The 17,836-nt window shown below is 32.3% G+C and overlaps 1 protein-coding gene across 1 annotated transcript in view; it reads right to left on the reverse strand.

Annotated features, from left to right (window-relative positions):
• The window catches only part of kri (uracil phosphoribosyltransferase krishah), a 52,364-nt gene extending 34,852 nt beyond the window's left edge, over positions 1 to 17,512 (reverse strand). Inside the window, exons 1-3 of the mRNA XM_035356450.2 lie at positions 17,182 to 17,512; positions 9,478 to 9,520; positions 4,542 to 4,611 (exon numbers count right to left, since the gene is read on the reverse strand). Coding sequence (XP_035212341.1) covers positions 4,542 to 4,611; positions 9,478 to 9,520; positions 17,182 to 17,327 — 259 coding nt within the window. The 5' untranslated portion in view covers positions 17,328 to 17,512. The remainder of the gene's footprint in view (positions 1 to 4,541; positions 4,612 to 9,477; positions 9,521 to 17,181) is intronic.
• Between the last annotated feature and the right edge of the window lie 324 nt (positions 17,513 to 17,836).

The raw sequence follows: 17,836 nt of genomic DNA on the forward strand, positions 1-17,836 counted from the left end.
ATACATTCGTACTTACATATATATATGCATGCATAAACACATACATACATACTTCTGAACCCGGTTCTGATAACAGAATAGTACTCACTTTTTCAATGCAAAAACTGATTTCCGTATCATCTAACTTTTAACTGGCAGCAAAATATTTTATTAGCAACTGTTAAAATTATATTACTGCAACTAAATAGTAATAAATTGCTTAAATAAATATTGCAATGCAATTTCAACAACTGACTCACTGAAATAAAAATACTACAAGAAACAATTCTCATGAAATACTGAAAACCAGTTGAATCTAACTGCCACTACTTTAGAAAGTCCTTTGTCTCTTTACTCCAGAGCAAAAAGCAATTCTTGAGTTCACATGTACCCATCAGCAATGCTGAAACATGCAAAGCTGAATATTAAATCAAAACTTATAAACTTTGGACAGCTGTTCTTTGAATAGTTTGATATACTCTGCATTTGTAAACTTAAAAATTATGGTCATTTGATACTTTATTCTGAATGAAACGTTCTATTTCAAAATCAACCGCATTTTTTTCTTTGCAACTTGCCCCCCCCCCGCCCTTTTTTTACTTCCTTGCACGAAGTAAAAAGGAAGTATTGTAATTGCGAAAAGTTTCAGGCAGCATATTTCAACGAGAATATCCATTTTGACCGCTATCGAAAGCAATTTAACGATGTTTTTGTGTGATATCTGTATGTGTAAGGACAGAATAAAAGACTCTTTTCTCCAAAAAAAATTATAAAACTGCTTTAAAATGAATTCTGAAGAGAATTTTTCATGGCGTCTGTACGAATATATGTACGTACGTACGTATCTCGCATAACTCAAACACAAGTAGCCTCAGAACGTTGAAATTTTGTATATAGGACTGCTATAACATGTAGATGTGCACCTCGAATTTTGGTTGCAATCGGCTGCACCAAACGTATATAAATATATTAATATATATATGTCATATTAAAGCAATATTACAATTCTGATTCATATATTTTTATCTTACATATTCCCCCCTTCAAAAAGAAAAAGGCGTAGCGATAGAGAAGCCTTTTTAAAGAAAAAGAGTTAAAGCACAAGCAAATTTTAAAAAATATAAATAAATAATAAAATTTTGATCCTGTAAAGTATTATTTATAAATATTTTTTTTTTAAATAGATTCTTAATTTTTAGAGTCCTATTGAATTTTTCAACATTTCAGTCCAAAAGTCTTTTTGTTTGAGAGTTCACATAATCATAATTCTTCAGGGAAAGTTCTTGTTATCGCAGAATATCACAAAATAAACTTTTACATAATCATTACTTATAATTAAATGTAATGCACATAAATATGTATGATATTAATTTTCATATTGATAAATTATAATTTAACATGATTAATAATAGGATTAAGATTTTCAGAATTTATGGTTTCACCGTTATCATCTTTCATTTACAATTCCTGATTTTATCAAACTGGAAGCCTCGCAATACTTCTAAACAAACATATCCATCAAGAGGGCTGTCCTCTTGAGCTAACTAGTGTGTCCTCTGCACTGGTGGCCCAGCGTGCCTAGACAGTTACTTGAAAAGGCCTCCGTTCCTTGCATTAAGGTAACTAGCCTTTGAGAACTGCACTAATACATTCCATAATAAAAAATATAATAATAATATAAAAAAATTACAAACACTCATAAAATGAGGGCCTCCAACATTATCTTGCATGAAGAGGGTAAAAGGAACAACTGTACAGAGGTAATAACAGGCCTCTGAAGGAACCAATACCCCCTCGACATACACTATACTTAACATACAATCACCCATAAATTTAACATGCATTTATCATAATTTCATATTACGTATCTGTAATAATTTTACTTATTTTTAACATCTTTATTTTTAGAATAATTATAAAATTCGTATTCAAAATTCTCAACAAAATTTCAAAAACATAAAAACTTATCTTAATATCCTTCCCTATGAATAATTTAAATAGCTTAAAATTCGTTACTTAATTTGCTCACACATAATTATGAAAAATTAGAAAAATTAATGAACAAGAATTTCAGATTTTCTCAAAACAAATTACAGAAATTTTAACCAAAGTTGAAATCAAAACTATAGACTTCGCAACATATTAAATGATTTAGTTCCTGAGTTAGAGTCACACGAATGTAACAATTTTTGAGCTGTTGAAAAAGCGGAAGTGCAAATAATTTTCTGTCACACATACTTGCAAACACCAACTCGGATCTACCTTGAACCCGCTGTAATGCTCAATTCCTAAACGGTAATTCACTGATGATTAAAGCACTTTTTTTTAAAATATTGTAGAGATCGGCGAAGCAAATTCAATATTCCTTTTCACTAGGCATTCGAACTTCTCAATTTATCGGGAGATTACTTTCAATCTGTAAACACTATGCGTGGTTATTTTTTTAAGCACTTGCAAAACACCACAACAGAAGAATGATCTGTTATTTTATAAACACTGAAAAAACAAACTTGATGATTCACTTCTTTCACATTATCTTGGATTTATCACAAAACGATGATTTGAAGAGCTGAATTAAATTTTCCATTGAGGTTTCAGGCTGCAGGAAACTATCCTGTCGACTTAATTGTCATATTAAAGCACAAAGGAAAATGCGGAACACTGTAGATGCATGATTAGATCCATGTTGAAGAATTTTGATTGCGTAGTATTTAAAGAACTTGGCAGTCGAGGCAGTTTTAATTCCATTTTTATTTCCAATTGATATTTGTGGCTACAATCACTTGGCACTCTAGTCGTGCCTTTCCACAGAAGATTTACATTTTTGATATTGTTGGGATAGAAAGCAAGCCAGCGAAATTACATCTTAGCACAGTAGAGAGCAAAAGCTGAAGTACGTAGTTATGAAAGACGCAAGCACGCGAAGAGAAAAGTTTTTGTTTGCAATTCGGTGATTGGTCGTCAAGAGGCATCTGGTATTAACGGTTACGTAAGATCGCATGATTAATTTGAATGACGCAATGCAGAGAAGTTATTACGATTTTAGAATAGAGAGGAAGAATTAATGTTTTTAGTTATATTACAATTCTGATTCATATATTTTTATCTTACATATATATATATCTACTCTGTTACCCGGCTCGGTGATCTCAGGTTCTTTACTCTTACATGTTTGTAAATTGTACATTTTTTGCTTTAACAATGATTGAATTATGTTGTTCTTATCTTCCGGTTAAGGTTTTTATGCCTTTAGTAAATCTGTATGCAATATTTTTAGAATTATCAATAATTTTAAAGTTGCTTAAGTGCCCCTAAGCCTAATAATTTTTTTGATGGTGGCAGACAGCAGCAGAACAGTGGATTTGTTGTCAATCTAGAGAGACTAAGCTTCGCAACAACAAAGATAATGCTTTCATTTATTATTGCGAATTAAATAATGCTTAATTTTTTCTGGAATTTTTTCGAGGAAATAAGTGTTTAAGATTTACTTTGTAATTTTTAATACCGATATTTTGAGTTTTTATGTATTTTTGCCTTGTCGCGAAGTGAGAACTGAATTAATTGAATGAGAAATACTCAATCATCTGTGAAAAACTTTCTTTTTTGTTTTGTTTGCTTAATTTCTTTTATACATCGTTCTAGCTTTATTATAGTATTTGAATAGAACATGTGGCAACGATTAGATCATTCTTTAAATGATACAAATTTTGTGCATTCTGAGTTCTAATATGATTTTGAGTTAAAAAATGGATGTGTAGTTTCTCTCTTGTGACAAAGACTGCTCTTCTTGATTTTTGGTCTTCTCCATATGGCCAGTAATAGCGAACCACCAAATAGCGGCAAAATTCCTTGGCACGCTACTTTCAGCGATTATGATAGCGATAATGATTCTACTTATTCGAATTATTCAAAAAAATTGACTACATCCAAAGAGATGCCTGTAATTGCTTCAGATGACCCAGCGCTTCAAAGTATAATTGCTACTCTAATTTCTACTAAGAAAAGTAAATCCCAGAAAAGAAAACTGCAGGAAGTCCTAAGAAAATAGTCGATAATACTAAGAAATTCAAACCCTCCCCTTCAAATTTGGAAGCAGTAGTTAACAAATACAGAAAAGTTTTTCCTAATTTAACAGAAGCTATCTCGCAAGAATTTCTTAATACTCAGCTTCCGACTAACCCAAAAGATCTGGCACTCAAATTAGAAAACGAAATTGCCGATAAATTAAATTGTATTGAGTCTATGAAAACATTAACCTCCCCACCAGCAAAAGAAATGCGTTCAAAGTTACAAGAAGAAATTCAACAAAATCAGTTCATTTTAACAAGCATTCAAAATATCAGATTTTTTAATCTACACTTGCATGCATAAAATTTATGATCCTAGTAAAAAAAACTTTAGGACGGAGATAGCCCTTAAGTGCTTTGACAAAATCAATTAAACCAAACCAGAAAAACTTCACATACGCTTCCCAACTTTAAAGGCAGAACAGTTTACTTCAGCATTAAAATCTATAAACATACTAAAATTTATTATCAGCCTAAAAAATCCATTTTAATTACCTGTTGGAGTTGTAATAGTACATCGCTTATATGGGAGTTGATTTAAACCTTCCTCAACAACAAGACGAATCTAAATTGAAAATGATAAAAAATTAAACATAAAAACAATGTTAATCTAAATGTCACTTAACTGTGCCAAATGGTTAACAGTATGAATAAAAATACTTTACTGACACTTTCAATAATATTTTATCTATCAGTTATTATTTCATATGAACAGTAGATGGAAGAATAAGCAAATACGAGGGCCATCCAGGAAGTAGATTACGTTTCCGTCTGTGTCCGCTAGGGGCGGGGCTAGCGCAGCCATCTTGGGGTCAGAGCGTTGCGCAGCTCAGTCTGCATCTAGCCGTGCTAGTGAGAGGTTCGTGCTGTGCTCCGTTCAGATACTGTGACGGTTTGAAATGTCTGCGTTAATTGAAAATCCCGCGAGCTGCGAGGTGCGCTCAGTAATAAGGTTTCTGACTGCAAAAAACTGTAAACCGATAGAAATCTATCGGCAGCTTCGTGAAGTGTATGGGGACAACATTATCACTGAAGGTGGAATGCGTCAGTGGGTCATAAGATTTCAAAATGGCCGAACCAATGTTCACGACGAAGATCGAAGTGGGAGACCCAGCATAGTGACCGCCGAACTTCTCGAAAAAGTCGATGCTAAAGTCCGTGAAAATCGAAATTTCACAATAACGGAACTTTCTTTGAGTTTTCCACAAATTTCGCGAAGTTTGTTGCACGAAATCATCAGCGAAAATCTTGGTTACCACAAGTTTTGTGCAAGATGGATTCCAAAAATCTTGACAGAGGACCACAAAAATCAGCGAATGGCTGCAGCATTGAACTTTTTGGACGCTTACCATAAGGATGGTGACTCTTTACTCGATCGCATCGTTACTGGTGACGAAACATGGGTGAAACATGTGAACTGTGAAACGAAATTGCAATCAATGCAGTGGGGGCACACAAGTTCTCCCCAAAAACCCAAGAAATACATGCAAACAATGTCGGCAAGGAAGATGATGGCGACTGTTTTTTGGGACAGAATAGGTGTAATTTTGATGGACTTCCTGGAAAGAGGCACTACAATAAACTCTCAAAGGTATTGCCAAACTCTCCAAAAACTCAGAAGAGCAATTCAAAACAAGCGCAGAGGAATGTTGAGCTCTAAGATCTTGTTGATTCACGACAACGCCCGGCCCCACACGGCAAATGTCACTCGTAAAGTTCTTGAATCTTTTAAGTGGGAGTTGTTTCCTCATCCGCCGTACAGTCCCGACCTGGCACCGAGCGACTTCCACCTATTCCCAGCAATGAAGAAGTGGCTGGCTATGCAGCGTTTTGATGACGACGCACAGCTGCAAGAAGAGGTAACGAAGTGGTTGAAGGCGCAGGCGGCCGAATTTTTCGACGAAGGAATTTCCAAGCTCGTACATCGCTACGATAAATGCCTTAATTTGTATGGTGACTATGTAGAAAAGTAGTATTTGAGTGTGGCTTTCATCTGTATATAATAAAATTTGTTTCCTATACTTTGTTTATTTTTTTATTCCAAAACGTAATCTACTTTCTGGATAGCCCTCGTATGAATGAAATATTAAAAATTAAGACACATGATCTTTTGGTACTTTATCTCCTTTAACAATTTCACAATTAAAAATTAATAAGCTGACATCAGTGAATTAATAAGTTTATTATTAATGCAAGTAAAATTACTCGCATAATATCTAACATAAAACGTGTTACAGCAGTGGTCTCAAACTAGCAGGTCACAACTGGCCCCAAAATATTTTTCCCTAAATTAATTAGCTTTATTATGTCAAGAAGGGACCCCCAGATGGTAGAGTGCTTAGGGGAACTGATGGCGATACCAAAGGGCCCAGGTTTGAATCCCGGAGAAGGCATGGTAGTAGCTGTCCATCCTTTCATAGGAAGCAAAGGTGGCCCACCTTTTAGGTGCCTCTATAATAAAGTGACTACCACTTCTGGCCTTAATAGTGGTCAAGCCAAAGTCGGCTGAGGGCCCACCATAGGTTTAAAAATATATATGTTACAGTGAAACACCGAAATCTGGAGAATGTCAACTTTCACCGGTGAATGTCAACATTCACATAGTCGCTTGGTGTATGTCCGAAATACTTTCCAAATACTCTTATTTCTGACTTACACCGGTCGATGTCGACATTCACCATGTACTAATGGTGAATGTTGAACATATAACAATATTATATTTTCTTCTCAATAATTCAGTCGCGAATAAACGCACTTGAGACTTAAAATAAGAACTTAAGAAAATAAGAACCTACCACACACAATATATTCAAAATAAGAAAGGAAAATAATATAAATTAAAAACTTACTTAATTATACAGTATGTTCTAAATGACAAAATAAAATAATAGTAATAAAAAACTTACTAAATTATGTGATTCAAATCTTATTTATTGCAACAACTTAAACTATTACGACACTTTATGACCTCTCCTTTCGACCTACACCAGAGCATATCTGTGATTGTCGACATACACCGGTGAGGATCCGAACATACAAGAATGTAATGCAATATTCGATCTTTCACCGATTTATTTGGTGAATGTTGACATTCTCCCGTGAAAGCAGACATTCTCCAATTTCGGTCTTTCACGGTAACATATATACAGTCAAAAGTCATTAATTCGGACACCCATAATCCGGAATGATCTATAATCCGGACCTCAAAGCTACAAACTTTCTGCGCATGCGTCGCTTTGACGCATGCCCGTAAGACCTTTACGGCTGCGAATATGCGTGTGCGCGTGCGCAAAATACGTTTACGAATGCGCGTTTAATGTATAACAGACGGTATAAGCTAAGCTAAAATTATCTAATTCAGTAAATGTTGCAGATTGCGTTGTTCCTTAATCTTCGAACTGGATTCAGCTTATTATGTTTTGCAGACTGTTAGAGCAATTTTATAAAAGTAAGCTTGAACTTTCGATTATGTCAAATAGAATTTCTGATATATATTTACTAATATGTAAAGGATCTACAAAGCGAAAGTATGTTTCGAAGTCCATTAAACAAAAAGTGGAATTGCTGAAAAAAATGGATAAGGCTGTGTCAAGAATACCGACTAATTTGTCAATCAAAATTTTTTCGTTTTCAATAACCTCTGTGTCACATTCTTCACTATCAGAAACGAACTATAATGACAAGGAGTTTGATGTAAATCATATCAAAGACGGAGTACATCGAGATGAAATACTACATTTAGTAAGGAATTATAAGCCAAATAAAATAAAAACATCTGCCCCGAAGATAAGGATAGTGGTGACAGATCAACTTCCAGTTCATTGTGTGCCGCGACGTTTCCCCCCTCCCCGCAGAGCAGCGTGAAATTGATAAACAGATTTCGGAATGGTTAGAAAAACAAAGGATATGCCTTTATCCATTTTTTGCAGCAATTCCACTTTTTGTTTGATGGACATCAAACATACTTTCGCTTTGTAGATCCTTTCGCAGCTCCAGCATTGGAAATTCTATTTGACATTTCTATTTGAAAGTTCAAGCTTACTTTCATAAAATTGCTCCAACAGTCTGCAAAAAATAATAAGCCGGATCCAATTCGAAGTTTAAGGAACAACGCAATCTGCAACATTAACTGATATAGATAATTAGATAATTTTAGCTTATACCGTCCATTATACATTAAACGTGCATGCGTAAAGGTATTATGCGCATGCGCAGAACGCTTGTAGCTTTGAGATCTGGATTTTAGATCATTCCGGATTATGGGTGTCCGGATTAACGACTTTTGACTGTAATATGTAAACACTACAGAGAACTTACAATATGTGCAAAAAATGCTATGTACCTTCAATAATAAAAGAAATTTGCATCCTCAAGCAAAATGTGTTTGAAATACATGGTACCTTCTTAAAAGAAAATTAGTTGAATACTTATACACAAAAAAATTCATTAAACTCACCATATTGAATTTTCTAAAAATTTTAAATATTGTTTGTTTAAATCCTAAAATGAATGCAGATGACAAGGCAGATTAAGTGCTTGCAGATTACTAGAATCTACTCATATAAAGATTTTTTATTTCGTTTATATAAATTAAAAGAGATTATTTAATAGTGTGAGCTTCCCCAAACTTCAGCCAGTTTAACAAATATATTTATTGTATATATATGCAAGATAAAAAATATGTGAATCAAAATTATAATTTAAGCTAACGGTAAAGCTTTAATTCTCCCTCCATGTTCATATCGTAATAACTTCTCTGGATTGCGTGATTTCTAAATCATTCTATGGACTGCACAGCTCTGATGACTTAATAATTGGGAACTGAAACTACTATCGTAAACCAAAACTTTTCTTTTCATGTGCTACCACCATCTTGCATAACTACGTACTTCAGCCTCTGTCTCTGCTCTGCTTGGGAGTAATTTCGCTGCTGCTTCCTATTGCAATAATATAAAAAATGTAAATGTTCTTGAACAGGCACAAATAGAGTGCCAAGCAAACTGTGGCCACAAATATCAATTGGAAAATTAAAACTGCCAATTTTTTAGATGTTATGATTTCAACATGTTAGCATACTTACGCAATCAGAATTCTTGCTCTTTAAAATGGATCTAAGTACACATGAACAGTGTTCCGGCTTTTCCTTGCTTTTATTATATCATATATATATATATAATACATAAATGAGGTATGATATATGATAAAAATTAACAAATGATTTCAAAACTAATAATTTCCGATTCATTTATTTACACAATATTATTGCTAAGCCATAAATTAGTAATAAAAGTGCTTAAATGATAACTATAAGAAGTTTAGTGTTTAATAATTCTAATGAAAGCTAAATGCTTTCCTATACTAAATTAGCATATCACATACAGCATAGTATATATAAATACAGAAGATAATAAAGCTACAAATGAACACTCACCAAGCGATCAGCATAGAACACAAAATCACTCCTGGTGGTGTTTCTAGTTTAATAAGAAACATCTTCAATTTAATATATATTCTTATATGATGTTTTAATCAATTTTACATAGAGCTAAAATACTTACAAAAATATAATTTATACTGTAATTTACAAAACAAAGAAATTTTTTCACTTACTATGTTTGGCACATGTTAAATAATTTCATTAAATCAACTCGTAAATCAATTCATAAATCAACTTTTCACATTGCTTTATTGAGTAACTGATATCATAGCCATCAACTTTGAATAGTCATGTAAAAGAAAATCGGTACTATTCCGTTTCGAGGACCGTAAAAAATTGCAGCGAAAATGTATCGCGCCAAATCTAGCATACACACGGATTTCAGATTGCCTAAGTTTATATAGTTCTATATTTTTAAGATGCCACTGAAATACTAGTTTAATTTTTAAATCCTTGGCTGATCTTTGGAATATGGTAACTGGTAGTTTGGCGACATTTTGGAGGCGATAAAGGTTACTACCTAGGACTTTGGTAATAATGCGAGAAGTACTTAGTTCCGATTACGCATTATTTTGTGTGAGGGAAATGAGAGATCATGAGATATGTCATGTGACATTAATGGACGAATTACAGTTCTTTAATCGGAAAAGGGGGGAATTTGGAAAACTGTAGTACTATATTATTTTGTATTAAGCTTCATAGTGTGTTGTGTGAAATAGTGGAAGTGTGCGTGCCACGTAATGAAGATTCTGAAGATTAGGTAGGTTAATATTTTTAATCATTTGAGGATATTATTTTTATGCATTGTTCTAAATGTAAGGAGTAAATAAATTAATATGATATTATTGGAAAATTGTTATTAGCAATGATTTAGTTTAAAGTAATTAGGATTGTAATCTAATTTTTATTAATTTAATGTATGTGCTTAATTATATTTTAAGTAGTGTTTTTTAATTTAATTATATTTTAATTTAATGATCGTGATTTTGTGAGTTATATGTTTGTAGTATTTTGGAATACGTTTGAGTAGAATACGTTGAGTATTTTCATGCATTTTCGTGAAATTTTTCTAATTTATGAGAAAAAAGCAGTGTACATGGATATAGTGAAGAGTGTGTGCAATGCCATTTTTGTGCAATTCTGGGATGTTTTTTTAAGTAAAAATAAGTCGACGTGTACATGGTTTAGTGATATTTTAATTAAATGATAGTTATTTTGTGAATTTTATGTTTGTAGGAATTTGGTATACGTTTCAGTTGAAGTAAACGTGCATGGAAATAATTTAAATATTTGACACTAAGTATTTGTAACCATTTGTTATGTTTGCGGTATGAATTTGTTGGTGATGTTTATAATATAATAGATAATTTAGAGGTAAAAGTTTTTGGATATTTTATTTATTTTATACGTGGAAATGTTCATCTTTGGAAAGGGTATATACTTTTTGCAATCAGGTAATTTCATATATGTTCTTTTTACCGGATTTAAAGATTCACAAAATTTTCATGCATTTTCGTGAAATTTTTCTAATTTATGAGAAAAAAGCAGTGTACATGGATATAGTGAAGAGTGTGCGCAATGCCATTTTTGTGCAATTCTGGGATGTTTTTTTAAGTAAAAATAAGTCGACGTGTACATGGTTTAGTGATATTTTAATTAAATGATAGTTATTTTGTGAATTTTATGTTTGTAGGAATTTGGTATACGTTTCAGTTGAAGTAAACGTGCATGGAAATAATTTAAATATTTGACACTAAGTATTTGTAACCATTTGTAATGTTTGCGGTATGAATTCGTTGGTGATGTTTATAATAATTTAGAGGTAAAAGTTTTTGGATATTTTATTTATTTTATATGTGGAAATGTTCATCCTTGGAAAGGGTATATACTTTTTCGCAATCAGGTAATTTCATATATGTGCTTTTTACTGAGTTTAAAGATTCACAGAATTATTTTGCATTTTCGTGCAAATTTTTGTAATTTATGAGAAAATAGCTGTGTAGATGGATAAAGTTAAGAGTGTGTGCAATGCCATTTTTGTGCAATTGTGGGATGTTTTTTTAAGTAAAAATAAGTCGACGTGTAAATGGTTTATGTGTATGTGCTATTCTGAAAAACACGCAAGGAGTTTGTGATTGTGCACTTTTTTGCAATTTTGCAGTTAATATGGTTGATCTTTACAATATGGTAACTGGTAGTTTGGCGACATTTTGGAGGCGATAAAGGTTACTACCTGGGACTTTGGTAATAATGTGAGCAGTACTCAGTTCCGATTACGCATTATTTTGTGTGGGGGAAATGAGAGATCATGGGATATGTCATGTGATATTAATGGACGAATTACGGTTCTTTAATCGGAAAAGGGGGGAATTTGGACAAGTATCTGTGGATGTATATTATTTTGTATTAAGCTTCATTGTGTGTTGTGTGAAGTAGGGTTGAATAATTTTGGGATTGTATGGCGCTGTCTAAAGTGAATTGTAGATGTGATAAAGAGAATTTTTTTTTTATCAAATTCTATCAAATTCGGAAAAAAAATCGTTCAGGAATTTTATTGAATCCACAATAAAAGTGTATCCACTGTGTAAGTAAGATTCGGAAGAAGATTAGGTTAGTTAGACTTTGTTAAGAATGTGAGTAGTATTCAGTTCTGATTACGCATTATTTTGTGTGAGGGAAATGAGAGATCATGGGATATGTCATGTGATATTAATGGACGAATTACTGTTCTTTAATCGGGAAAAAATCTGCAATTTTGTATTTGGCTTTATTCTGTGTTGTGTGAAATAGTGTTTGTGAATTTTTGGATCCCATGGCCGTAACTAAAGTGAATTCGAAATGGGTATTTAGTGGTATTGAAAAGGATAGCAATAAATGTTTTTTAAGGTTGTGCGAGAGAGAAATAAAGATGTTTTATTATGTTATTTATTTTACCTGGTATCTTGCTTTGAAAGATAAGTATGATTTTAAAGATTCTGAAACAGAAGGAAGAAAAGTGTATCTGCCACGTAATCAAGATTCTGAAGAAGATTAGGTAAGTTAGTATTTTTAATTATTTGAGGATATTATTTTTATGCATTGTTGTAAATGTAAGGTGGAAAGGAATTTGGTATTATTGGGAAAATTGTTATTAGCAATGATTTAGTTTAAAGTAATTAGGATTGTAAGGTAATTTTTATTAATTTAATGTATGTGCTCATTTATATTTTAAGTAGTGTTTTTGAATTTAATTATATTTTAATGAAATGATAGTTATTTTGTGAATTTTATGTTTGTAGGAATTTGGTATACGTTTAAGTTGAAATAAACGTGCATGGAAATAATTTAAATATTTGATATTAAGTATTTGTAATGCTTGAGGTATGAATTCGTTGGTGACGTGTATAATGTAATAGATGATTTAGAGGTAAAAGTTTTTGGATATTCTATTTATTTTATATGTGGAAGTGTTGATATTTGTAAAGGGTAAATACTTTTTCGCGATCATGTAATTTTATATATGTTCTTTTTACCGGGTTTAAAGATTGAGAAAATTGTCATGTATTTTCGTGAAATTTTTTTAATTTATGAGAAAAAAGCAGTGTACATGGATATAGTGAAGAGTGTGCGCAATGCTATTTTTGTGCAATTCTGGGATGTTTTTTTAAGTAAAAATAAGTCGACGTGTACATGGTTTATGTGTATGTGATATTTTGAAAAATGCGTAAGGAGGATGGTATTGTGCAGTTTTTCCTAATTTTGCAGTGAATATTTGTCATGATTAAGCAGTTTTGTTTGATAAAATTTCTAGCATAAGTGTAATTCGGCTAGTAGATTGTTGGAAAAAGTGCTCAGTAAATAAAAAGAAAAGAAACATGTCTTTACTTCGTGAAGACAAAATGGCGGCAAATAAATAAATAAATAAATAAATAAATAAAGGGTTCCTGTAGCAGAGTTGGTCGCCAAATTTTCGCCAAGTTACCATAATCCAAAGATCAACCAAATCCTTTTTTTGATGTCCTATGGATTTAACAATTTGGGAATTGCCCATGATGAAAAGTGTGCAATAGAATTTTGGGTAAAGTTCAGAATCACCCACTTCTTGGCGTGTTTTTAAGAATTGCACATACTCGGTATCCATGTACACATCAACCTATTTTCACTTAAAAAAGTAAAAGAAAACTGACAAAAGTTCAATTTTTTTTTACCCTTGTAAAAAGGGGCAAACAAATAAGTGGGCGATTCTGCACTTTTCCGAGAATTTTTTCAAAGAAAAGGCATCATTCATTATAGAAAATGACGTTTGAACAACCAATGAGATCAAACTATGCTTTAGCGATAACTCGATAGCGAAATAGAGATGCAGGCATCCATTCAGTTATGTTTAGCAATTTTTATATAAATTATAACAATCTATTTACTCTTATGCTTCCATTTAGTGATGTTTAGCCTTTTTTATATAAATTATAATAATAAAAAAAGTATTATATGAAATTAACCTTTCATCTAAATTAAAACATCAATCTTACATAGTTATTTACTATTATACAGTCAAAAGTTGTTAATCCGGACTCGTTGGGACTTCGGCGATTCCGGATTATAGATCATCAGTTTAAATCTGGTAAAATGGCATGCAGAAATTATAAAATTAAAAATATGAAACCGTAATTTATGAAATAAAGAACAATTATGATCTAAAGGGTATCAAAATTTACAAAAAATTTACAAACTACTTTCTGCGCATGCGTCAATGCGACGCATGCACAGAAAGTTTGTAGCTTTGAGGTCCGGATTATAGATCATTCCGGATTATGGGTGTCCGAATTAACGACTTTTGACTGTACTTCCTTTCTTGAGTTTGGGTTGCCGCAGTTATTTTTGGCAACACTGGCATCAACAATAGTTTGGCGATTTTTTACGGCCCTCAAAACCGAATAGTACCAGAAAATCCAATACATGTTGATAAGTAATTAAATTAGAGTTTACTTGCTTTTTAAACCATATAACAAGCAAGTAAACTCTCTAATTCAATTGTAATGTTAACCATACCTCTCTAATAAATGGAAGAAGGTGGCGAGGAGGAAATAAGGCACTTCACTTTTGAAGTTGTGCTTTTAATGAGGTACCCAGTTTACTGTGACTATGTGTGTTCTATTAATAAATGGAAGAAGGTGGCGAGGAGGAAATAAGGCACTTCACTTTTGAAGTTGTGCTTTTAATGAGGTACCCAGTTTACTGTGACTATGTGTGTTCTATTAAATACTACAAATAAAAGTTTACAAATTCTTTGACTCACAATTCATTGGTATAAAAGTTCTTTACAAAAATTAATTCGTAAAGTGAATGTGATATTTGCATAGCATTTCATAGACGTTCCTAATCTGGAAGTATGATATTCCAGCTAGTTAGCAATCATCAAGATGTTCATCTGTAAGCTGAGATCAGTGCTTTAATTTTATGATATTCCCAGTTGAATACAATGATATCTGAAATTTTTAATAAATAACTGGTTCAAAGTAATAAAATTAGCCAGAATGCCAGGACCATACCTCCAGACTAGGACAACTAAACCAGGATATTTGGCAAGCTTATTTAAAATTATAAATGTATAATCATAAACAAATTCAATGATTGACTTTTAATTTCTCTAATTACTAACTATAAAAAATTTTTAGATAACATTTATTGAATTCCACCCCCACCCCCTCCATGACTGCACACAGAAGTGGGCACAACGATTAATTATACCCAGCCGCAACCATTTATCAACAAATCAACACTACATTAAGAAAGTAACTATATAATACAAAAATAGAGATCGGCATCTTACTTAAATCAGTATCACATATTCTTTTCATAATTACTTTTATACAATTAATATTCATAAATGAGACATAAATTTGAAACATTCACTGAAATTTCATACCTATGTCTAAGTTATGTTATTATAACTACAGTGTCTCACAAAAGTGATGGGACACTTGTGCTTTACAAAACGAAACTGTAGTAAAATAAATTAAGAAAACATGTAAAAATTTTTTGTGGGTGTTTTTCATACTTAAATTTAGTAACAATTATTACATAACATACATTTCCTCAAAATATTAATTTAATAAAAATATAATTGTTTAGAACGGAGCAAAAAATGGCTCACATAAGTGATGGGACACTTACTTTTCCATCAAATATTTATCCAAAAATTTTACTTTTTAAAAGGTTTTATTATTTTGTTGGACTTCCTTTTGCTTTTAAAACATGATTTAATCCTCTTGGAATGGATTCGACTAATTTTTTTTGCGATTTCTGGAGTGATTTTACCCCATTCTTCTTGAAGCACCGATTTTAATTGTTGTTTTGAAGAAATGGTGTATTTGCGAATTCTTGATTCCAATTCTTGCCGAATATTCTCTATGGGATTTAAGTCTGGAGATTTTGGTGGTGTTTTTATTATTTCAGGATAGTTATACAGCAGCCAGAGTCTAACGTTCAAAGCAATGTGCTTGGGGTCATTGTCCTGGTAGAATTTAAAATCGTTATGAAGGTTCAATTCTCATGCTGAAGATTTCAAATTTTGATTTAAAATGTCAATATACTTGTACCGATCCATTATACTGTCAATAAAAAAAAGATTACCAACTCCAGCGGACGACTTACACCCCCATACCATAACTCCTTCTCCACCATGTTTTACTGTTGGCACCAAGCTCTGTTTACGAAATTCTTCTCTGGGTTTTCTCCACACCAAGATTCTACCGTCAGAACCAAAAAATTTACTCTCATCAGCAAATATAACTTCATTCCAGTAATCAGAATTCTTATTTATGTTGGATTTTGCAAAAGCCAATCCGAGTTTTCTATTCTTTTCACTCACGAAGAATTTTTTCCCAGCTGCTCTACCGTGATATTCAGCAGATTGAATTACTCTTACAATAGTCTCAGGATTAACAATTACTCCATATAATGCTTGTAAATCAGCAGCAACTTTAGGAGCACTCATTCTTAGATTTTTTTCAATATTTCGAATGATAATTCACTTTATTCCATTGGATAGCTTTGATGGTCGGCCAGGTCTTCTTTTATCCTGAATTATATGATTCTTTTTATATCGTTTAACGATACTGAAAACTGTTAAATGACTCAAGTTAACTGTTTCAGCAGTTTTTCTTATAGATTTTCCACGTTCAATATGCAAATTAATAACTAATTTTCGAACTTCAGGCAAAGTTTCTTTTCGTTTAGCATTCATGGCTGCACAGAGCTAAAAAACACAAAAATTCCAAAACAAACTGGAGAGAAATACTGCAGACGATTTTATAAATTACTGCCAATTGCTTTTGAGTAAAAATAAAAACCCCAAAAAATATTTTTATTGTAGTACGTTGGTAGTATCTAATGGTGTCCCATCACTTATGTGAGCCATTTTTTGCTCCGTTCTAAACAATTGTATTTTTATTAAATTAATATTTTGAGAAAATGTATGTTATGTAATAATTGTTACTAAATTTAAGTATGAAACACACCCACAAAAAATGTTTACATGTTTTTTCCTTTTGTAAAGAAAGTGTCCCATTACTTTTGTGAGACACTGTATGTCTAAATAAGTGCCTTTTTCTCATACATTCAATATACAAGAATCTGAATCAAATACGGTAATAACTTCAAAAGGTGACAGACAAATTAAGGAAATAAATATTAAAGACTGCTTTCAGAAATACCTACTTATCACGTATGACAGTTTGAAGCTCACGTATCTGATCATTCATAAGAATCACTTTAAAATTCTGTCCAAAATCATCTGTCTTAATATCAGCATTAAAATTTGCCTGCTGAACGGGTTCCATTACCTCAGGCATCTCGGACAGCATTGTAATTCTTCATACGTTAATATTAAAATACTATCTCAGTTAAAATACAGAGACTTTTAACTAAGCATTTGATAACATTTAGAAATTTACATATTTTTCACTAACACGTGAAGCCAAGTTTACAAAATATTCTTTTTGACTTTACACTATTGAATGTGGATTTTGCACTTTACTTACATCTTTTAACTTGCAATACCCGTTAAACGTAATTCGAACTATGCAGCTAAAGTAGAGAGGATAGTATTTCATGTTTCCCTTACGGAAAATTATTGCCTTGGTTTTATCAGTGTTAATTTTAATCCTCCAACAGGTGAGCCATTTTCCCAGTTCTATGAGATAGTTTTGGAGTTGGTTTCTAACGGCGATAACTGTGCAGGCTTTAGTAAGTATGGCGGTGTCATCGGCAAAGAGTGCAAGATGAACAGAAGGGTCCCCAGCAAGGCTTCAAAGTTTTCAGAGTAAAACTCTCAGATTCCTCTCGAACTCTCCGTGGTTCGTTAGGAACACTG

Source organism: Stegodyphus dumicola, chromosome 9 (assembly GCF_044657685.1).
Source record: "Stegodyphus dumicola isolate Sdum_Otavi_A_Nest chromosome 9, ASM4465768v1".
NCBI lineage: Eukaryota > Metazoa > Arthropoda > Arachnida > Araneae > Eresidae > Stegodyphus > Stegodyphus dumicola.